Raw genomic sequence first — 20585 nt, 5'->3', positions numbered from 1 at the left:
CATGATTTTTTTCCTAATGAGAGCAATTTTGTGGTATGAGTCCCTGGGAGAGTGTTAATTTCCATTTTAAAATAAGATTTCAGGGAAACTAGGACTCTCTGCCAATTTACTCTTCCACTTGGGTTTTTTTTTTTTTTTTTTTATGACTGACTCTGACAACTTGCAAACAAAATTGCTTTTGGAATTACTTAAAATTTGATTCTAACGAGAATAGTTCTGTGTGTATCTACTGAGCATGTTGTCTTGAAAAGCATAAAGGGCGAGTGACAACAAATCACTTTCATATTCTCTTTTTACCTGCAACAGAGGGATCTTGGATCTCAATTTACGTAACTGTCTCATTGACAAGCAGAACTACCATGACGAACTTTCTCGTAAGCAAAGAGAGAAAGAACGAGATCTTCGAAATTTAAAAAAGATGGAGCTACTCTTGAAAGTGTCGTGGGACGCACTCACTCAAACTCAAGCCCTGCACCAAAGGCTCCTGTTAGAGGTGGGTGCTGAACGCCACTATCTGATTTGTAAGCTCAGTGCCGTCATTCTGAAGTAAAAATATTTCAAGAAGTTGTTTTTTGCCATCAACTGAGAAAGAGGGGAAGAAAAATAACAAGAGAAGAGGTAACTTTAAAATGCATCAAACCTGTTATACAGGCTCCGTCTTACAGTATGTCTCCATCTTTTTGCTAGCCCAAGATTAGAGAAACATCTTGTTTGGATCAGGCATCAGCCTGGCCAAGGGAAACCGTTTAGGCCAGCCAGTTCTGGAAGAGCTAAAAGGTTCACTACAGGGAAGGACCAAATGGACCACTGTCTTTACCATTTGAAAGTGTCAGATCCAAAATCGTGTCATTGTAGACTCCAGCAGTCAGAGACAAGGTCAGATCATGTAAATATACACGGACAGTCAGCCTGTACCTCCAACTAGCCAAGAGCCATCAGAACCTGGTGTCAAGCTACCTGACTAATTCTGTGCAGTATCAGAGGTGTACTACAGTCAGAGAACGCTCAAGATAGCTGTTACCTTCCTACCACCTCTGTGCTCCCAAGTGGAAGGGTTTGGTCCTGTTGCCTCTGATTCTCTCCTCTCTCAGGTGGCACTGCCTGTGCTAGTGGACCAAGCACTGCTCAAAGTCAGTGGACCCTTGAGAGGGCTGCATCCTCGTGCCCATGCCTTGGCAAGCACTTCCTTTGGTGAAAAAGGGATCAATCTCTGAGATGAAGCAGCTTGGGGTGCAGAAACCATACCTGTTCTCTCCAGGACTGTCATGCTCCATGACTTTATGGAGGTTCATGACCTTAGAATTTAAACAGGGGTTGCCAGATGTGGTAGACACCTCTCATCCTAATAGGCCGAATTCTCCTCTCTTTCTGGGCATCTGGAAGGTTTATATTCCTTGCATCCTTTGTCACTGGGCAGGGTCATATGTCTAGTTCTGGCCAGTGGACTGTGGGCAGAAGCAACACATGTCCCTTCCAGCCTAGAGCATCTAATTACCAGCTTGAGACCCTCTAGCTCTTTTCCCCATCCTGGGCCCACTGTGGAAGGACATGATGACATGGAAGTGCTGTAAAATGGGAGCAGCCAGGAAAGCTGAGCCAACAGGGGTCCTGGAGAATCACCTTGACTGACCACAGGCTTTGTCAAAGCAAGAAATAAGCTTTCATGCTGTTGAGTCATGACAGTTGGGGTTGTTTCTGACACATAACCTAACCTACCCTGACTGGAAGACCAGTCTTTAGCAAGATGTGCAAGTAATTGGTTGGGGTTAGGAGTGTATAAATGAGTAGGTCCTGGTCTTCCGTCAGATGTTACTTCACGGACTTTCCCCCACCTCATCACAGTGGGGTGAAGTATGCTTTTTACGTGTTTGCAAAACAAAGAGGTACTTATTATTATCAAATAAAAGAATGGTATGTATGTTTCTCATCTACGTCTAACAGTTTTACTAATATTGCTGCAAGTAGATTGATTCTTTTATTACTATGAAATATCTTTAACTCCAGAAATGCTTTTTTCCATAAAAATTCACCTTATCTGATATTAGTAAAATATCAGTTACACTAGTTGTGTTGTTGTTGTTAGATTTTGCATGGTGTTTCCTTTTCCATCCATTTACTTTCATCCTTTCTGTGTCCTTAATCTAGGTGTGTCTTTCATATGCAGCACATACTTTTTAATATCTGGTCTGAAAATTTCTGCCTTTTAGTTCTCATGTTTACTCCAGAAACATTTAATGTAACTATGGATACACTTGGGCTTATGTCCCTGGTATTACTCTTGCTTTTCCTTTGTCCCATCTATTTTGTGTCCCACTTTCTCTATCTTTTCTTCTTTCAGACTGATCAAAAAGATGAACTGTTCTATTTGTATTTTCCACTGTCCTATTTTCCCCATTTTTGATATGTGTTAGTTTTGCATTCTCCTTCCATTCTCTGAGTGGTTACCCTGAAGATTACGCCATTCATCCTTGACTTATCAGAGTCCAGTCAGAGAAAGACCAATATCATATGATACCATTTATATGTGGAATCTGAAAAATGATACAGATGAACTTATTTACAAAATAGAAGCAGACTCACAGACATAGAAAACGAACTTATGGTTACCAAACGGGAAAGGTGGAGAGGGATGAATTAGGAGTATAGGATTAACAGAGACACACCATTATATATAGAAGAAACAAAAAGGATTTACTGGATAGCACAGGGAACTATAGTTGATATCTTATAATAACCTATAATGGGAAAGAATCTGAAGTTCCACTCTTGAAACTAATGCAATATTGCAAGTCAACTATAGTTAAATTTAAAGACAAGAAATTAGACAATGAATATACAACCTTTATTACCTTCCCCGGCAAAAAGCAAATGGACAGTACACATTAATTCTTAGTAATAACAGTGCTAACTACTTGTGACACACAGCTACTGGGAATGTGGAAACAAATCAGCCTGTTTGAGAAGCTACAATTAGAAACAAGGAGCCCTCTTGAACCCCGTTTTATGCCTTCACTTGAAAGCTCGCCTCAGTAGCTCTCACTGCTGAGAAAGTTCCAAGCATGGTTGAGGCTGCCTCACTGGCCAGGAACCTCCATCCACTGGGAGAAGACCCGTGTCAATAGGAAGAAACTTAAGATTGTGGGGAGTAGGCAGTAGTGCTCAGTGTCTGGACGCAATTCCAGACTGAGAAGATAATCCTGCTAATTTGCTCCCAATGCAAAGCACACAGGAGCAAGTATTTAATGCAAAGTGGAAATGACTGCACCCCAAGTCCAGGATTCTGCAGCTGCCAGGAACACCAAACTCAAAAACAAAGTTGCTTTGGAAGAAGTAGCCCAGCCTTACTTGCTCTGCTCCCTTACTCTGCTTTGATGAATGCTCTGGGCTCTTTGGCTCAGAACAGCTGAGGGGCTAGCATTCCTCTCAAGGCAACTGATTTGCATATCATTTTGGAAAGTTTAAGAGTGTTCACAAAATAAAATTAAATAGTGAAACAGTGCCTACCTCAAAAAAAACAAAAAAGGTGCCACATAAGATAATGGCTTAAATGACTAAAAAAAAAATGTTAGTGGCAAAAATTTTTTTGGTCAGTGAATGTAGTCTGGAAATGTATTCATGTGTAACTAATAAAAGAAAAATCAGAAGGGAGGAAAAAAGAATGACAGATGACTGGAAGGGGCAATTTAACTTGCTGTTCAGGGATCAGACCAGGGGCATGTAGATTCCAAACCAAATGGATAAATAATCTCTATTCCTCAAAATATCATCTAAGGAGCAACATACATACACATCCTAAACTGAACTGAGTCTGTAATTATAATCTCCTCTCTGTTTGGCCTATCACTTTGACATTACTTTGTCTTCATTATAGTTTTTCCTTTCAAAGAAATGCAAACAAGATTCTTAGCTTTTAATCAAGAAAAAGTCTTAAGTGCCACATTATTTATATTATTAAAGTAGAGTGAGTTCTGTTTGTTTCCATATGTTGAAATACAGTTGGTCAAGTTGTATCAAGAAATATGTATGATTCTGATTTTTTAAAAAAGAAGAAGAAAGTGGTCCTGCCACAGGGAGAGAATCTTTGCTTGGATTAGGCAAAACATGACAAATTAGAATGTGGAAGAATACTTAATCAAAGACATCACACTCAGGAAATCATAGTACCCATACAGTACACCTCTGCATTTAATCGTGGCTTCTACTGACTTCCATTTGGCACTAAAGAAAAATAAAACCCCATATCTACACTTTGATACAGTCCCCTCAGGGACACTGGGGGTTTTACTCTGACACTCACCATCATGTTTAAGGGCTGGGGTATTGTGACTCTTTCTAAACATAAAACCATGTCCAAGAGGGTGACAACAACAACAGAATCCTCTAACCAAGGAAATATGGCACTTCCTGTATAGCACAAGTCAAGCAGAGTTCCGTGCAGGCATCAGTCCCGAGGGAGCAGAACGCCATGCACCACTTACCAGTTCCCAGGAGGAGGCCCGTTGCATCTTGGAATTAGAGTCACCAAGGAAAGCACAACACAGTGAAGCACTGGATGGAACAACACTTCACCTACGTAAGGAAGAGACAGAGCAAGATCAGCTTCAATGGTGGACATTGGTACCCCGTGGCCACCAGTCTCTCCTGGCGGCCACTCAGGGTGATCAGGCAGCGCTCACAAATGTCATACCACAGTGGAAGGAATCTTGACCCCTTTCTTGTAGAGTCTGAAATACTGAAAGTCATGCCTGAGGGCCAGTGACACACAAGCTCAAGCAGAACAAAGGAGTAGTCATGGTCCCTGAAACAGGGAAAGAAATACCCACACAAGGTGGTGAGACCAGCACCGGCTGATGAGGAAGTGTTTCCAGGCCCACAGGCCATTCTCACCCGGCCGAGCGGGGATGGAAAGACAGTCTAAGTGTGCTAATAACGCTGCTCCTTGATTTTTCAGTTTTAGACCTTTTTTACTTCTCACTCTAAAAGGTAAGGATTAAGCTATATCCCTGTTCAACACACACATTTCTTGTCCCTCCATACACTGAATAGTCCCATGCCACAATTTTAACAAGTTCAAATTTTGATATTTACATTATTACGAATACATAAAGGTTATTCACACCTGAGTCATATAATATTAGATAATTACCTTATCCTTTCTTACAAAATTTTGTGTTCCCAGAAATGTATAAACATCTGGCTTCTTATTTGTAGTTTTCTGTGTCATTATCAGTAGTTCAACCCCAAACTGTTCTGAAATTGTATAAATTTCCTCCCAGTACATTAAAACACCTTTGGTGGTCCATTCATTTAATCTTGAGGAAATCACTCCTGAGACTTGGCAGTGACCTCCAGCCAAAGACCACTAGAACACACTTGCAATCGAATGAGTTGAGTATATTACTCACTGCAGTCAGGGAGAACATATACCACAGGGAATAGTAGGGTATCTCAGCAGAGGGTATTAGAAAGGATATACAGGATTTGGGCTTGCATTATATGTTTGAGGGATGGTTTAAGAAATTGGGTCTTCACCCTAGATTTGGATGTTGTCAGAAAGTGAGGGTAATTCTTTGGTTGAGAAACTTAATAAATCTTAAGCTAGGAAAAATAAAGACTAGATCGAGGCTGAAGCTGTAACTGGTAAGGAAGACTGTGAGATGGGCATATGTGGTATTTTGTGGTTTGGACAATGGTCATGTTTTTGTCTGTGATAAAGACAAATACAGAGCGGTCTTGTCTGATGGTGATGTTCTGTGAACTTGTGTTCAGTGGGAGAGCACCAAGGCCCAGCTGTACTCACAGACGTTAGAAGCTGCCTTTCCCTTCTCAGCCTTCTCATCTGTTACAAACTGGTCACATTCCTCTGTGTGTATCCTCCCCGGCTGTTTTCTTCAGAGGTGACTCCCTTTACCTCTCTCCTATGTTAGATCCCCTATGTCATGGGTCTCTTGTGTTTCTCTTTTGGCTCATTATCTTTTTGTGGGAGGAGCATGTCTTCCAGTAGCTTCCTGAGAAAAGGTGAATGAAAAATAATTTTTTAAGACCTGTTAGAAAATGCATGTCAGAACACCTTGCATGTCAGGAAATGTTTTATCCTCACACTAGCTTCACAGATAATAATTAACTGGATATGAAATTTTAATTGAAAATTATTTTCCCTCATAATGAAGACATTGATCAGGTGTCTTTTAGCTTCTGAAGTCACTACTTAGAAACTTGGTGTCATTTTGATACTTGAGCCTTTGTTTGAAACCAGTTTTTTTCTTCATGCTGGAAACTTGTAGGATTGTTTATTTGCCTCCAAAATTTTTAGATTTCACAATGAAGTTCCCACTTGTGGATCTTCTATTTTTAGCCATTGTGCTGGACACTTAGTGGGCTCTTTGTATTTAGAACCTTATGCTTTCAATTCTGAGACTTTGTCTTAAATAATTTCTCCAATTTTGTCCACTTTTATTTTCTTGTTATCTTTCTGGGACTCCTATTATCCAGATGTTGGACCTTCTAAAACAGTTTCTTAATTTTCTTGTCTTTTTTCTCTTATTTTCCATTCTTTTGGGGTCTTTTGGACTTGCTACAAAGGAGATTTCCTCAACTTTCCTTCCAATCCTATTTAATATTTCATTCTGCTATATTTGAAATTTTCTGTTTATTTTTTATAGTATCCTTATTCTTACTTCATATCTTCTCTCACTGAGGATAGTAATGATAATTTCTTCCTTTTTTTTCTTCTCTCTGCATAGATTTTTGTTTTCTTCAAATTACATATTTCTGGGTTTTTTGATTGCGTGTGTGTTTGTGTGTTCTTACTTGTTTGTTTTTGTATCTTTCTTATTAGAAACTTCTCAAATTTCTGGTGATCCTTAGCTAGCTGCTTATATTCTAAGAGTGGGACACTATCAAGCTAACTGGATGCTGTACCTGATGATGAGGTTGCCACTATACACTGGTCTGGCTGGACACAAACATAAGGAATGGCCCTTGACCAAAGAGGAGATTGTGGTAGAATGCTCACAATTTGTTCATATTTTAACAAATAAATGCTATTTATATTAGGACACTTCTAGCTACTAAGTTCATAAAACAGCACTCATATAACATAAAACTAACAGAAAAAATGAAAATGTATTAAAATCCTCTTCCTTCACTGATTTCAAGAAAAATCTATGTTTTTGTCCTACTTCACTTTTAGGGACAGACTAACTTTCTCTTTGAACTTATGACTTATAATTAGCCCAGGCACAGTCCTACGCTGGCTGGCAGTAGTTGAAAATAACAGTGGGTCAGGCCAGTCACTCCCAGCCTGAATGAACATTTCAGACTAGCATGCAATCCAAAAAGGAAAGATAAAAGATAAGCACAAAGAGCTATGGCTAGCCTTCAGAGTTGTTTCCCCCTGGGGACAGTTGTTTGATTCTCTTATGGCCTTTGACCATAGAGACTCTTCCAGAAATTCAAGCCACAAACCTCATGAAAGTTTGAAATATTTGAGAAAAATATCAGAGCCTCAAAGAAACTGAGGTTTACTGATATCAAATAATAGGGATGTTTACAGCAACAGAATAATGTCTCATTTCTTAACTTTTATGAAAACTACTGATATCTGTTCATATACTGAAAATGTCAGGAAGAACAGACACCAAACTATTAACACTGACTCCTATTAACACTGACTCCTTTGAAGTAGCCTTTGAAGCAGAGGTAGGAAGCACAAGATATTTAATTTCTTATTTTACTTTTTTATTGTTTGTGTGGTTACAATAAACACACATGATTTTAAGTATGAAGTGTTACTCTCTAAAAATCAAAACAAAGAACTAAAATAAAGAAGCTTATAAAACCTGCTGATAAATGCAATTTGGGTAGCAAAACTAATGGCAAATTACTTTATCTCAATATTAGAGCATAATTAGGACTTTGATACTTGATCAATTTTTTCCCTGCCCCATTAATGGAAATTTCAGCCTAATTCCAATCTATTTCCCAGATTGATTTAGGAAGATATCCTTTCAAAAGGTATATCAATTGGGTTTACAACTTGGCTTCAAGAAGTAACAGAAACTTAATTACAGTAGCTTCACTAAATAGAGGGTTGTTTTATTTACATAATAAAAAGCCTAGAGGTAGGCACGCCAGGCAGTTTCACATAATGAAAAGTCCAGAATCCTCTTAGCCTTTTCTTCTCTGAGTCTAACTGCCTGGTTTTGCACATACATCACTGAGGCAAGGTATTTAAATGTCTTTGTTCCTCACTCACCTCATCTGTACAATTGGAGATAATATTATCTACCTTGTGGGGTTATTGCAAGTATTCAGTGAGACCATACATGTAAGTACTTAGACCTTTGCCTAACACATAGTCAGTGCTCCATAAATGTTAGTAGCTATCATTAGTAAGATTTTTTTTTTTCCAAATGAGTGAGAAATAGAATATTTGCAGGTGGTGAATTATAGATTTTTGGCAAGTCTTCATATTTTAACTCCATTTTCAAGGAGAAATTTATCATGACATTATAAAGAATATTTAGCATAAGAGGCAGTTCTTATAAGATTGAGAATCATAATTTGCCCACCAATTTCAAAAGGTTTGTGATGGGGTTGACTACATGACATCAAAGATTTCTTTCTTTTATAAAAAAACCTGTTTGGTTTTAAATTTTGATTTCCAGATTGAGGCTATCCCTAAAGATGATTCTACATTATCTGAGAGAAGGAGAGAACTCCACAAGGAAGTTGAAGTAGCTAAGAGGAATTTGACCCAACAGGTTAGTATCAACTTTCACTTAAGCTTCTATCTAAGAGTGATTAATACGAAGTTATGTTCTTAACTGTGTTCCACGAAATCTCATTAATAGGAGAGTCATTAAAGAGAGTATGACCCTATTTAATGTGGGTCTGTTTGTTCATCTCAAAGTTCATCCCAAATGCACATTAAACTTGGAGGGAAAAAAGGATATGTTTAAACCAACAAAAATCATACAAATTCATGAGATTTTAAAGTGAAAAGGCTACTGATTTAAAAATTAACAATAAATGTTTTATGTTAACAACATCTAACTTCAGATTTTGTTTATTCAAGTCTCTTTCAAAGTATTTTAACACATGCTTTTATTTCTCTTTGAAAAGTTACTTGAAAATAATCTGATTAAGAAAAAGTTCTATCATGTTATACGTGTTATCATGTTTGCACATTCTTTTATAAGATAAAGAAAATACTTGGCACTAAGGCAGCAGGGTTACTTTATTTTGTGTTTTAATAAAATAAACTGCATAGAAAATTTTAAAAGTAGTCTGAGATACTGGCCTTACTGTGTTTCTTCAAATAAACACATTATAATACTTGTGTTTTTCAAAAGAAAATCCTATCAGAAGCTGAGTCGAAGTTAGTAGAACAGCAACTTGCAGAAGAAAACAAGCTTTTAAAGGAGCAAGAAAACATGCAAGAGCTGGTATTCAACCTCATCCGTATGACTCAAATCAAAATTGATGAGAAGGAGCAAAAGTCCAAGGATTTCCTGAAAGCTCAGGTAATGGCATTTTTCTAATCATCCATTAATTCCTACAGGAGCCCAGGGCAGCCTCACTTTAACACAATGTTCACTAGAAAGCTATGATTTTAAGTCTTGCCCAAGTGCCAGCGACCATACAGCTTCCCTACACAAGACTCAACCACACACTGAAAAACAGTCCCAGGATTCAATTAGCAACTCAACAGTGTAGAGGGAAAAAGAACTAGATCAATGGCCAGAAGCAGAGGATTTGAACAGATGGCAATTTCAGTGAGAATGGGGCGGGTACCTCCAGGGGACAGAGCTGGCCGCCCCACAGGCACAGGTGTCTGTGTTCTCCTGCGTCTCACATCCCAGTGTGATTGGCCCAGATCAACACAGGGGCCACAACTTGGGACCACTCTCCAAGCTCATCGAGCCAGCATCATTTACACCAATGGTAGGACCGTTACCTTTAGTACTGCTTCAGCCCATGACTTTTTCCTGGGTTCCCGACAAAGTACCAGAGATGACCCAGTGCAACATCCCCAAACAAAACCAGCAATGAAACCAATAGCAAAAACAACCCTCCTGTGATGGGGGTGGAATGAGCTGGAAGGCCAGGATGCCATCTTCAAGCAGTTCCATTTCAAAGACTTCAATAGGGCTTTTGGCTTCATGACAGAAATGCCCCTGCAGGCTGAGAAATCGGACCCCATCCTGAAGGGTTTAATGTGTACCATAAGTTTCACATCATCCTGAGCACCCACGAGTGTGCTGGCCTTTCAAAACATAACATAAACTGGGCTAGCTTCACTGAGCAAGTAGCAGGGTCCGTGACAAGAGACCCTGCCCTTCTTCTCTGAGTTCTTCAGGTCAAAGTGGGGGATGGAGCTGGGGTTGGGAATGGGGTTGGGACGCTCGGAGTTGTTACTGCTGCCAGAACTGCCAAATCGACCCTACTGCCTTCATTTAGGGGCAAGTCCTTGCCGTGGGAGGAGAGGCCAGCATCACTGCCAACACCAGGAACTTAGGCCGTCCTTCCCACACCGCTCTCTTCCTGTTCTCATGGCTCTGTTACGTGCACAATGATTTGAATAAGATCTTCCCTTTCTTTACGACTTCCCAGCAACAGTAATGATTTTCTTTCCCGGCCATGTCTTGCTCCCTTTGTAATTCGTATCCCAAGAAGCAGCCATGAGTGAAGCTGTGTCTAACATAAAGTCTTAACTTAGAAACCAGGACCCTCAAGTTATCCTCATCCTATGTAACAGAAACACATGCGCTCTTATGCCTCAAAAAAAACCGTGGTTTCACTTGGTGGGGGGGGGAGGGGGGGAACAGTGAACAGTGCCCAGTGCAAGAGCAACTGCTGCCACCGTGACGGCGGCCTGAGCCTGACCCGCTGCGCCCCAAGGCCCGGGAGGATGGCGAGGGCTCCGCCTGGCCGCTCCGTGGGGTTTACTCCACGTGTCCCTGTGAGCGGGGCCTGACCTGTGAGGGGGACAAGACCACCGTGGGCTCCATAACTAACACCAACTTTGGCACGTGCCACGATGCCGGACACTCCAGCGAGCGAAAGTACTCGTCCAGCACCGCACCCGGCCCAGTGCGCCGAAGGGCACTCCTCCCACCCGGCCTCTCCCGGGCTGGCTGCTCCCTTCCCTTGACCAGCACCTCCGACTTCTAATTGGGTTCTTGGCAATTAAAGCCCCTCCTGCAAACCTTCCCAAAAATACCCCCCCTCCACAAAATCTAAAAGAAGTTTAGCGTGGTTGAGGCATTGGAAGATGGGGGAAAGCATGTCAAATAGTGAGCCAGAGCGCAGGACAGGTCAGGTGGTCAAGTTCACTTTATCCCTGTTGAGCAGTTTGGACCCTGGTCCCAGAAACTGCCGCAAAGCCCAGTAGAGTTCATGGGGTAGCTGGGTTCCAGTAAATAAAGGAAAGACAGTAGCCAAGGAGGAACAGAGAATGAGGGTGGCCTGAGGGAACAGGAGCAAAACGAGGAGAGGGAAGGGCAGAGGGCTTATTACAAGGAACATGGCCCTGTTTTATCTTTAAATTAACCTAAAACACTGATACATGTGTATCTCTGTGTGGCTCATCTGCATTAGCCAAACCTCATTATTAAATGAGCTAATTCAGTTCTTTAATTGATCTCAAAGTTTTTTCTCTTGAAATACGGAAGTCGATAAATGAAAAATATTGTCCTTAAGTATTTTTAGCCTTGGGAACCGTCTGTTAAACATTAGCTTTAACAAACTATAGTTTCTGTTGTCAGTCTTACTTATTTTCACCTCTCATCTACATCTCCAAGGAAAGACAAAAAGTGAAGGAGGAAAAAAATCAATGTTGCTATCACCCCCAGGATGGACGAGATATTTTTCTGTCTCTTTAATTCTTCATACACATAGTTACCTATATAATATCAGTTTCTTCCCAACTCCTCTTCTCACCGAGAACAACATAAAATTGCTACAGTCAACCTTGGCCCTGAGGCCTAGGTTCTTTTGAATCGCTCATGCAGTGTGAGTTTTGCTCTCATGAAAAGGCCGACAGAAACGATTTCCTCCGGTTTCTACTAACAAAATACTGTACTTCACCTTTGAATACGTTTCTCACCCTGGATGAAGGACCCAGTGTCTCTGTATTTAAGAACATAACTAGTGTCTTTAGCACTTGGTATATTTTGAGGACTTCAGAAATATAACTGCTATCTTTTTTAAATATTCGTGTGTAACCTGCGTAACGTCTCCCCGTGGCTGGTCTCTCAGCCCGGCACTTCATTGTGTGGTAGGAAAACACACCCACCACACAAAAGAATGGAAAAGCGTTTTAAAAAGCACGGCTTCAGTCTCTCACAAAATGCCACAGAGGCGTCAGTTCATAACATTTATGAAAACTAGACTACCACCCCCGTCCCTCATCTATCCGCCACAAATCTCTCGCTCACCCAGCCCAGCCGCCACAGTCATGGCTCGGCTCCTCAGAAGTTCCCTCAAGTTTTCCTCAGCCACCCTGGGCAGGCTCCTTCCTGTGCCTCCTCTCTTGCTCTTTCTCTTCTTTAAGTAACCTTTGGTCCTAGTCAGTGTGATTCAGGTCGGCTGGTCAGGCAGTTTTCGGCTCCTCCCCGCCCCTCCGCGCGCTTCACAACCCAGCTGGCCGAGATTGACTTGATTGCCAGGAACGAGGTGAGCCTGGAAGTATCCATATGTTGCCATTGGTGGGCTCTGTTTTTTAATTTCACACGTAATTTTTATATTTCAGCAAAAATATACCAACATTGTTAAGGAGATCAAAGCCAAGGATCTTGAAATCAGGATACACAGGAAGAAAAAACGTGAAATTCATAGGAGGTAAAGAATCACGTGAGGATTTACCTAGTTAGGGGGAAGTAACAGATACTTCACATGCTTCAAAAAACACTTGTATTTTCACAGACTCAGAGAGTTTGCCAAGCTGTATGACACTATTCGAAACGAGAGAAACAAATTTATTAACTTACTTCACAAAGCTCACCAGAAAGTCAATGAAATAAAAGAAAGGCATAAAATGTCATTAAATGAACTGGAAACTTTAAGAAATAGTGCAGTTACTCAAGAAAGGTAAGCGTTATAATAACTACTGTCCTTTCAAAGCTTTCTCTTCTGAGTCACTGAATGATAAAATACCCTGGGGATGATGAAATAGAAAATAACAGTCTTTTACAAAGATAGAAAAGCCCTTGCTCACACACCTTGCTTTGCAGGCTTGCACTGAAAGCGAGAAGGCAATGAAATGTTTATTAATCAGCATCCCGTGGCCGTAGACGTATAGCAGCTAATGTGCTTGTGGGCAGAGTGGTTCAGAGTGGCTTTCTCCTTTAAGAACACTGTGATAGATTGATGCGTTTTCCATCAGTTTACGTGTATAACTGTAACAAAATCAAAGCGTGGATGTTACTATAAAAGAAGCTATAGAATCATAATACTTGGGAAGAGAAGGAAGTATGTGCTTCCTAAAGGATAAAGAGGGATGGAGTAAAATGTAGAGTTAAATAAAAATCATTAAAAAAAAAAAAAAAAAACAAGTGGCTTTCTACACTCAAATCCCAACCCTGCCACTTACTTGCTGTGTGACCTTGGGCAAGCTGCTCTACGTCCCTGGCCTAACTTTTTTTTACCCCTAGAAATAGCTATAATTTTATAAGGACTTTTTATATTAAATGAATTAAACCATGTAAAAATAGCCCAAAGTATCTGGCAATTTTTTTTTAAATTTATTATTTACCCCGTGCCAAGACCTGGTGGGCTCTTCTCCCCACATTCCTGATCCACAGTCTCTACAACCTGAACTTCCTCTGGTGGCCTTGACTGCCCAGTCTCCTTTTATAAAGATATTACAAATGAGCTTTGTGTGTGGGGTAGTGAAGGCAGGTAGGGTGGGGGTAGAGGAGGGAGGGGATTGATATAAAAAGGCAAATCAAATTTCCTAATCAGGTTCTTATCCTACATAAAAGTAAAATATCACTTACAGAGGCCACGCAACCATCCAGCATTTATTGTGATGCTACACTGAGTGAGGCATCACCTTAGGCCCCGTGGACAGTCAGATATAATCACCTGTGTCCTCAAGAGAGCAGCATCTCCTGGGGACAACAGAGCAGTAAATGAATTACCATACTCTCTTGCTTTGATAAAATGGGGCAGCAGAGACACAAAGGAAAGATGTCCTAATCGAGATTAGGGGGAATCGGAGACCTGGCAGATTACAGAAATGCCTGTATCACACGATTAATATCATTTTTACTACTACTATTATCATTTCAAGGGACATATTAAATAAAGCAAGAGCTACTTTAATACTGCTCGTGTTTCAGAAGTCTTCATTATTTTTAAAGAAACTAAAGGAAATCACAATCTTACCCGTTTCCCCATTATTTTTAAAGAAAGCTACAAAATTCTATGCTGAAACATGCCAACAATGTTACCATCAGGGAGAGCATGCAAAACGATGTGTGCAAAATTGCAGCAAAACTTCAGGAAATGAAGGAGAAGAAGGAAGCCCAGCTGAGTAAAAATGACAGACTTGCCAATATGATCACAATGATTGAAGAGGAGATGGTACAGATTCGCAAAAAATATGAAAAGGCCATTCTGCAACGAAATGAAAGGTAAAACCAGGAATCTGATGTGAGAACAAAGCACCCAGGGATCCTATTCAGAAATGTTGCCCGTTTTCCTGTCTAGACTTGACAGTGGGTAGTGAGGGGTGTTTGATACTCAGGTTTCATTAGCCTTTGCTGGAGAGGGAGTGGTATGTTTTGCCTGAAAATAAGAAAGTGTCCTCATAAGAGAATCGGGCAAGAGTAGGGTTTGGGAAGTTGCTCACTTTAATATCAAAGTTCTTCCTGAGGCTACCATTCAGTTTCAGGATAGCATCAAATTATTTCTGTATAATTGTCATAAATAAGTCTTTGGATCTTGTATCCACTTTGGGGACAGATTTGATCTTATGATATTTATAAGTCATTCACCCAGTTCATTTTCTCAGCAAGTGCATAAGACCTTCAAGAATAGCATTATTTCTCCCAGCTATAATTATATTATTAATCGATTACTACTGAACAGGTTTTCCCAAGTTGCTTGTGCTCTGAGAAATCTGGCATGTGAGATCACAGAGCCCTGGAGTAATTACATCCGGTATCAGATTTTTTTGCATCAGACCTTGATTGTGTGCTGTTCCGTGTAAGTCTGTGTTCTGCGTTAAGTGCTGGGTCCTGAAAGTACAAAGAGGTGGTTAAAGCATTGCTCCTGGCTTCTGTCGTCAAGAGAATGGAGAAGCTCATGCGATGAGCCTAGCAAATGAGACAGAACACAGAGCTAAGATTAACCAAATACAACCCTGAGCACACGTTTCGAGGGAGGACAGAGAGAGAAAAAGATAGAAGCAATCAAAAATGAGCTCTGGGGTAACAGATATGTGCAGGGTGTGGGGAGAACTTCAGGGTCATGACGAACACCATTCTTTCAAAGGGCCAGCAACTGTTCCCTTTGGAAGAGAAAAAAAAAAACTCCTCTCTTTGGCTTCTGGCACTAACCAAAGGGTTTAGGCAGTGTGTTCCCAGGCCCTGGTCTGATCTGTGGGGCTGGAATTAGAAGATTTTTACTTTGTTTCTTCCCCATAGTGTCCTCACCAAAAGGAGTCTTCCCCCTGGGGTGATTACAAAGGGCAGGATTTTGCCTGTTAATGGGGAAATGTGCATCATAAGTATTTAACTTTAAATGAGCCTAATGGCCCTGGCCATGAGATAGAACAGAATAGCTGCAGAAGCACATTCCCTGGCCCCCTGCCTGGGTACTTCTGGCCAGAACTTGGTTGGCAAGTCTGGCCCATGAAAAGTATCTGCAGAAAATCAGACTATGGGGTCACGCTGTTCATGCCTGGGGAATGACATTCCCATCCTGGGAAGAACCTCTAGGACTTGCAGAGATAACGTGGCCAGCCAACAACATGGTCAGCTGTGTCAAGACACTGAAAAACCCTCCCTTACCCATGCCCAGAAAAATTCAATATGTGGAGTTTGACTGGAAAGCCAACTGTGAATATCTGTTGTCTTCTGGAATCATGCAATGTTGATGTGTGTTTTGCACCCAAATCCAGAAGGAACCACGATGACTAGTAAACCAGTGGCTTCAGCATCCTCTTAGCTTCTGCCTCTCGTTTTGACTGTAGTGGTATTCAGGTGGTAGAGCGGGGACAAGAAGTTTGCCTTTTTTATGAAAAAATAAATATCCAAGAGAAGATGAAGCTAAATGGAGAAATTGAAAAAAACGTCTTGGAGGAAAAGATCCGCTTCCTGAAACTGAAGATTGCCGAGAAGCAAAGACAGATTCACGTGACCCAGAAACTACTGCCAGTCAAGAGGTCCCTGGATGCCGAATCTGGCAGTGCTCCAGATTCAGGTGGGAGAAGCGTTCATGACATACTTCCTTGGAGCATTTGTTTTTTTGTTTTTTTTTTTTCTCCTTCATTGGTTTGTAGGTCATGTAAGTGCTTACATGTAAATCAAGCCATGCTACTTCTGGTACCTACGAGAACTCTTGAGTTAAATGTCTTGTCTGAAAATGCCTTTGAGGGGGAGGGTATAGCTCGGTGGCAGAGTGTATGCCTAGCATGCACGAGGTCCTGGGTTCAACCCCCAGTACCTCCCTTAAAATAAATAAATAAACCGAATTATCTCCCCCTCCAAAAATAAAAATAAAAATGCCTTTGAGCACTGACTGCCCCAGGGCAGAATCTGTGCTTCAGGCAACTGGGCTATAGGTTGTCTTTTTTCACTGTGAAGTACTTTCTGCCTTTCTTGGAATTTAGACCCTCTCAATTGTCAACTCTAGCTCAGCTTTGCTCAAAACTTCAGTAATCCAGGCTTTCACTCTGCAAGCACGTTTTTAATGCTTGCTGGAAAGATCTTACAGACCATCTAGCTCTCTTAATTCTGGAACTCTTGACCTCTAGAGCCAAGATTGTTGCTTGTTGTTAACTGGCAATTGCATATAATTAGACTCCTTATTAACCCTTTAGTTTCTCTATAATTTAATAACTTGGCCTCTAACATGGCCTTTTTAAAAGTGGGACAAAGCCATAAAATAGCAAATAAATACAACTATGAATATAAAATGACTTTTTACATGTAATAATTGCACTTTTTTCTTAATGAAAATAGAAGTTAAACTAAAAATTTGTGGCCCTAAACTTTTTTCCATCGACTCAATGTAGCAGAACCACATCTTAACCTGTAACGTGTTTCCTAAATGTCAGGTTTGCTTTCAGATTTTTTTTCTGATTATAAAATTAAGACATGCTCTGTTAATGAAGTTTTGAAAAATACAGAAATGTTAAAAAAGAAAATAAAACTCTATCCCCAAACTATAATCTCTATTAATATAAAAAGTCTGGGAAAAATCCTTCTGGTCTTTTTCTAGTTATACAAGTAAATGGTTTTCATTAGCTTATACTACAGGCAGTTTTGGGTTATGCCTTTTTTTTTTTTTTTTAACTTAATCACAGGGATTCACAGGGCTTTATGGAACTGGATGATGGGTCTACTTTCCTAATTTATGCCATTTGATTGTATATATGCCGTATAGGTGATAGGATCTTTCATTTTGTAGAAATAAGCCAAGGTTTTGATTCCAGTGTGTGCTTTTTAGCCATAAGCTCTTCCAGTCACTTCTTCAGTAAGTGTAGCCCTCAGTTAGGTGGATTGGCTGGAATGTCCCCTAGGCCTTCCCCAGGTCTCCCACGGAGCCTCCCCAGCATTCCTGCGGCTCTGACTCCTGCTTCCAACGAGTGGTTCATTCGAGGGATCCACTGGTCAGCTTGTGCACATGGTGCCTGGTCCACTTCTGGCCCAGATTCAGGACTGGCTCCTCCTTCCATCTACAGCCACGTGAGACCATTCACACAAGGCCTTTGTTTGTGAACTGACTTTATTGGAGAACTGGGGCACCAGTGTGAGGGGGTACATTAAAGAAATACAAAGAATTTCAAATTAAATATCAGACAGGTACGCCTTCAGAGTTCTGCAGGCTACCCCCACCACTGGGAACAGTCCCCCGCCGGTGTATTACCCCAGGCAGCATCCTACCCTAGCTCCATTTCACCGGCTAGTCTCTCTCTCTCACCCCCTCATCCCCCTTCCACCGCCTCACCATCCCTGATTGCCCGCCAGGCACCCCACACTTGTCTCACTCTATTTTACAGAAGAATTCACCTCTCTCCAGGTCTTTCCCGAAACACACTTTCAGGGCCATCTTTGTCCATGCTAAACCATCAGGATGCCCAACAGAACCAGAGGACTTTAAATTCAGTATGAACCACAACAGAAAAATTCACTCTGTATTATGGAAGCATTTTACTTGTGTTAATTGCAAATTAGTACTTCTATTCAATAGATTAAATTAGTTCTTCCTAAAAAATGTACATCTATACACTTGGCATTTCATTATGTAAAACCAGTTATGTATGAAATATGAATTCATTCCACCTAAGAGGAAACTGCTATGCATCAGTGATCGTACATCCTGCCTGGTGGGAGCCTTTACATTCTGACTGCATGTGACTCAACACAGGGACTGTCGTCAGTTACCTGTTCTACCAGTGTTAGTTCTAAGCTTGAGAACAGTTGAATAGAAAGTTTCCTATTATTCTTCAAACTGCACCCATTTATTTAATTGTCTACTCCGCACTAATCACGTGGGCCCTTTGAAGGACATGATGTGAAATGTCAAGTGTTGGACAAGCCATGTTTGTGCCCTGTCATGCAGCCGGATCCCTGTCATATCCTGTTATTTGTTATAGCTGCAGTGTTGTGTGTGTGTGTGTTTTCCCCAAGCTTCCCCTTTTTGTATCATTTTCAGGATTCTCTTAAGGTTTGCATTTTTTCAGTGGCTTGAAACAGTTTCTAATCGTCCAGCAGGCTAATCCAAGGATTATCATGAGTCATATTTTCCTGCAATATTTTACTTGTAATAATAGCTCCTTTTTAGGGATCTTGGAAGTCACGTGAACTCTTTTCAGACACAATAACACTATGTTATACAGAAAAAGGAAACAGTTTTTCCTCTAAGGCCCATGGGAAAATGAGATCAATCAATGCACCACTTTGATAAGAAGCACCATATTTTTGCTTCTTAATTTCCTAGTTAACAAAAGGAGACATTAAATGTTAATAATAAATACAATACACGCTCAATGACACATACATGGATATTTTAACTCCATATTAAGGACAATTAAGTGTGGAGAGAAAGGAAGAAAATAATTACTCTTGTCACCACTTGAAATTCTTTTTATTGGGAGGAGGACCATACATTTTAAAAGTTTAAATCCTCCCTGTATCCCTCTTGGACACACTGTAAAGTACTTTAAATATATTATTTCATTTAAAGGGTCAACCCTATGAGATTGGGACCTATTTTCCCATTTGATAGTTGGGGAAACTAAGGTTTAGAGAAGATAAATGATTTGCCTGAGATTATACAGATTTTCAGTAGAAAAGCTGAAAATGATGACTCTCGGTTTTCAGTGTGTTCTGCATCTCTCCCTATAAAACAACTGAGTGTGGCTGCCACTTTTACTTGGGAGTTTCTGTATTTCTTCATCCACCTCCAAAGTTTCATTGCATTAGCAAATACAGTTGATATATAAACCATTACATTGGGTGTTTAGCAAAAAAGGTACAAACAGTTCAGGCTATTCCTCACAGACTGTACACTGTGTTGAACTAGTAATTAAGAACTTTATTGTTCTTTGGGAAGCCACTAAAACTACTGCAGCAAAGGATGTTAAACTGGAGTCTAGTACATCGTGTACCTTGTATGTTGTCTACCTTGGCCCGTGTAATAGTGTGCAGTGAAGAGGTCACATCTGTACAGTCAGAGCTCTGCAACCACACAGCATCCCATGAGCACAACACAAACTGGGAAGTAATCAAAGGACTGGGTGTAAAATCAGCTTTTTCTTTGATGACCCAGAAGTCATTGCCTTGCCTCGCAGGGTCAGTTACAGGCATCTTCCTCACGGTACCATGAGTGAGCAGAATCATTGCTTAACCACAAGTCCCAGCTGATGGGGTCTTAAGAATTCCCTTCCACCTTTGCCTGGAAAGACCCTAAAGGCCCTGTGCTACGTGACTTTAAGATTTCCTGAGCAAAGTTAATGTTTTTTTCTTGTTTAATAGTTTTTCACAGTGTACAGACAGAATAAAAGACCTGGAGAAACAGTTTATAAATCCTGAGGGTAAGAACAGAACGCGCTTCCTTCCAGGAAAGGATATGACCGAAGAAGAAATGATCAAAAAAATGGATGCGGTAAACGTCCTTTCTTAAAATAGCACCTATCCGCCCCTTGTTGACCAGTGTCACAGGCATCTGTGGTACTGTTTCAAGTTACGCAGATTTAGCCTCATTATGCTAGTCACTACTACAGTCCTTTCATTGTAATCTAGTCACAAAGCCTAAGCTTGACGGTAGAGCCTTGTCAAAAGGAACCACACCTGAGTGGTTTTAAGATACTCGCTGTTGTCGCACAGCCCACAGGAGAAGTGTGGGCA

The 20585-nt window shown here is 40.7% G+C and overlaps 1 protein-coding gene and 1 pseudogene across 1 annotated transcript in view; both read left to right on the top strand.

The window, feature by feature from the left end:
• CCDC146 (coiled-coil domain containing 146) overlaps positions 1-20585 on the top strand; it is an 88510-nt gene that overhangs the window by 62368 nt on the left and 5557 nt on the right. Inside the window, exons 8-16 of the mRNA XM_032482958.1 lie at positions 307-493; positions 8670-8765; positions 9357-9527; positions 12758-12846; positions 12931-13095; positions 14418-14642; positions 16205-16682; positions 18236-18341; positions 20174-20343. Of these exons, the coding sequence (XP_032338849.1) occupies positions 307-493; positions 8670-8765; positions 9357-9527; positions 12758-12846; positions 12931-13095; positions 14418-14642; positions 16205-16682; positions 18236-18341; positions 20174-20343 (1687 nt within the window). The remainder of the gene's footprint in view (positions 1-306; positions 494-8669; positions 8766-9356; positions 9528-12757; positions 12847-12930; positions 13096-14417; positions 14643-16204; positions 16683-18235; positions 18342-20173; positions 20344-20585) is intronic.
• LOC116665025 lies at positions 9580-11070 on the top strand (annotated as a pseudogene).

Source organism: Camelus ferus, chromosome 7 (assembly GCF_009834535.1).
Source record: "Camelus ferus isolate YT-003-E chromosome 7, BCGSAC_Cfer_1.0, whole genome shotgun sequence".
In the NCBI taxonomy this organism is placed as follows: Eukaryota; Metazoa; Chordata; class Mammalia; order Artiodactyla; family Camelidae; genus Camelus; species Camelus ferus.
Note: the sequence above shows the minus strand (reverse complement) of the source record. Positions and strands in the feature narration are given on the sequence as shown.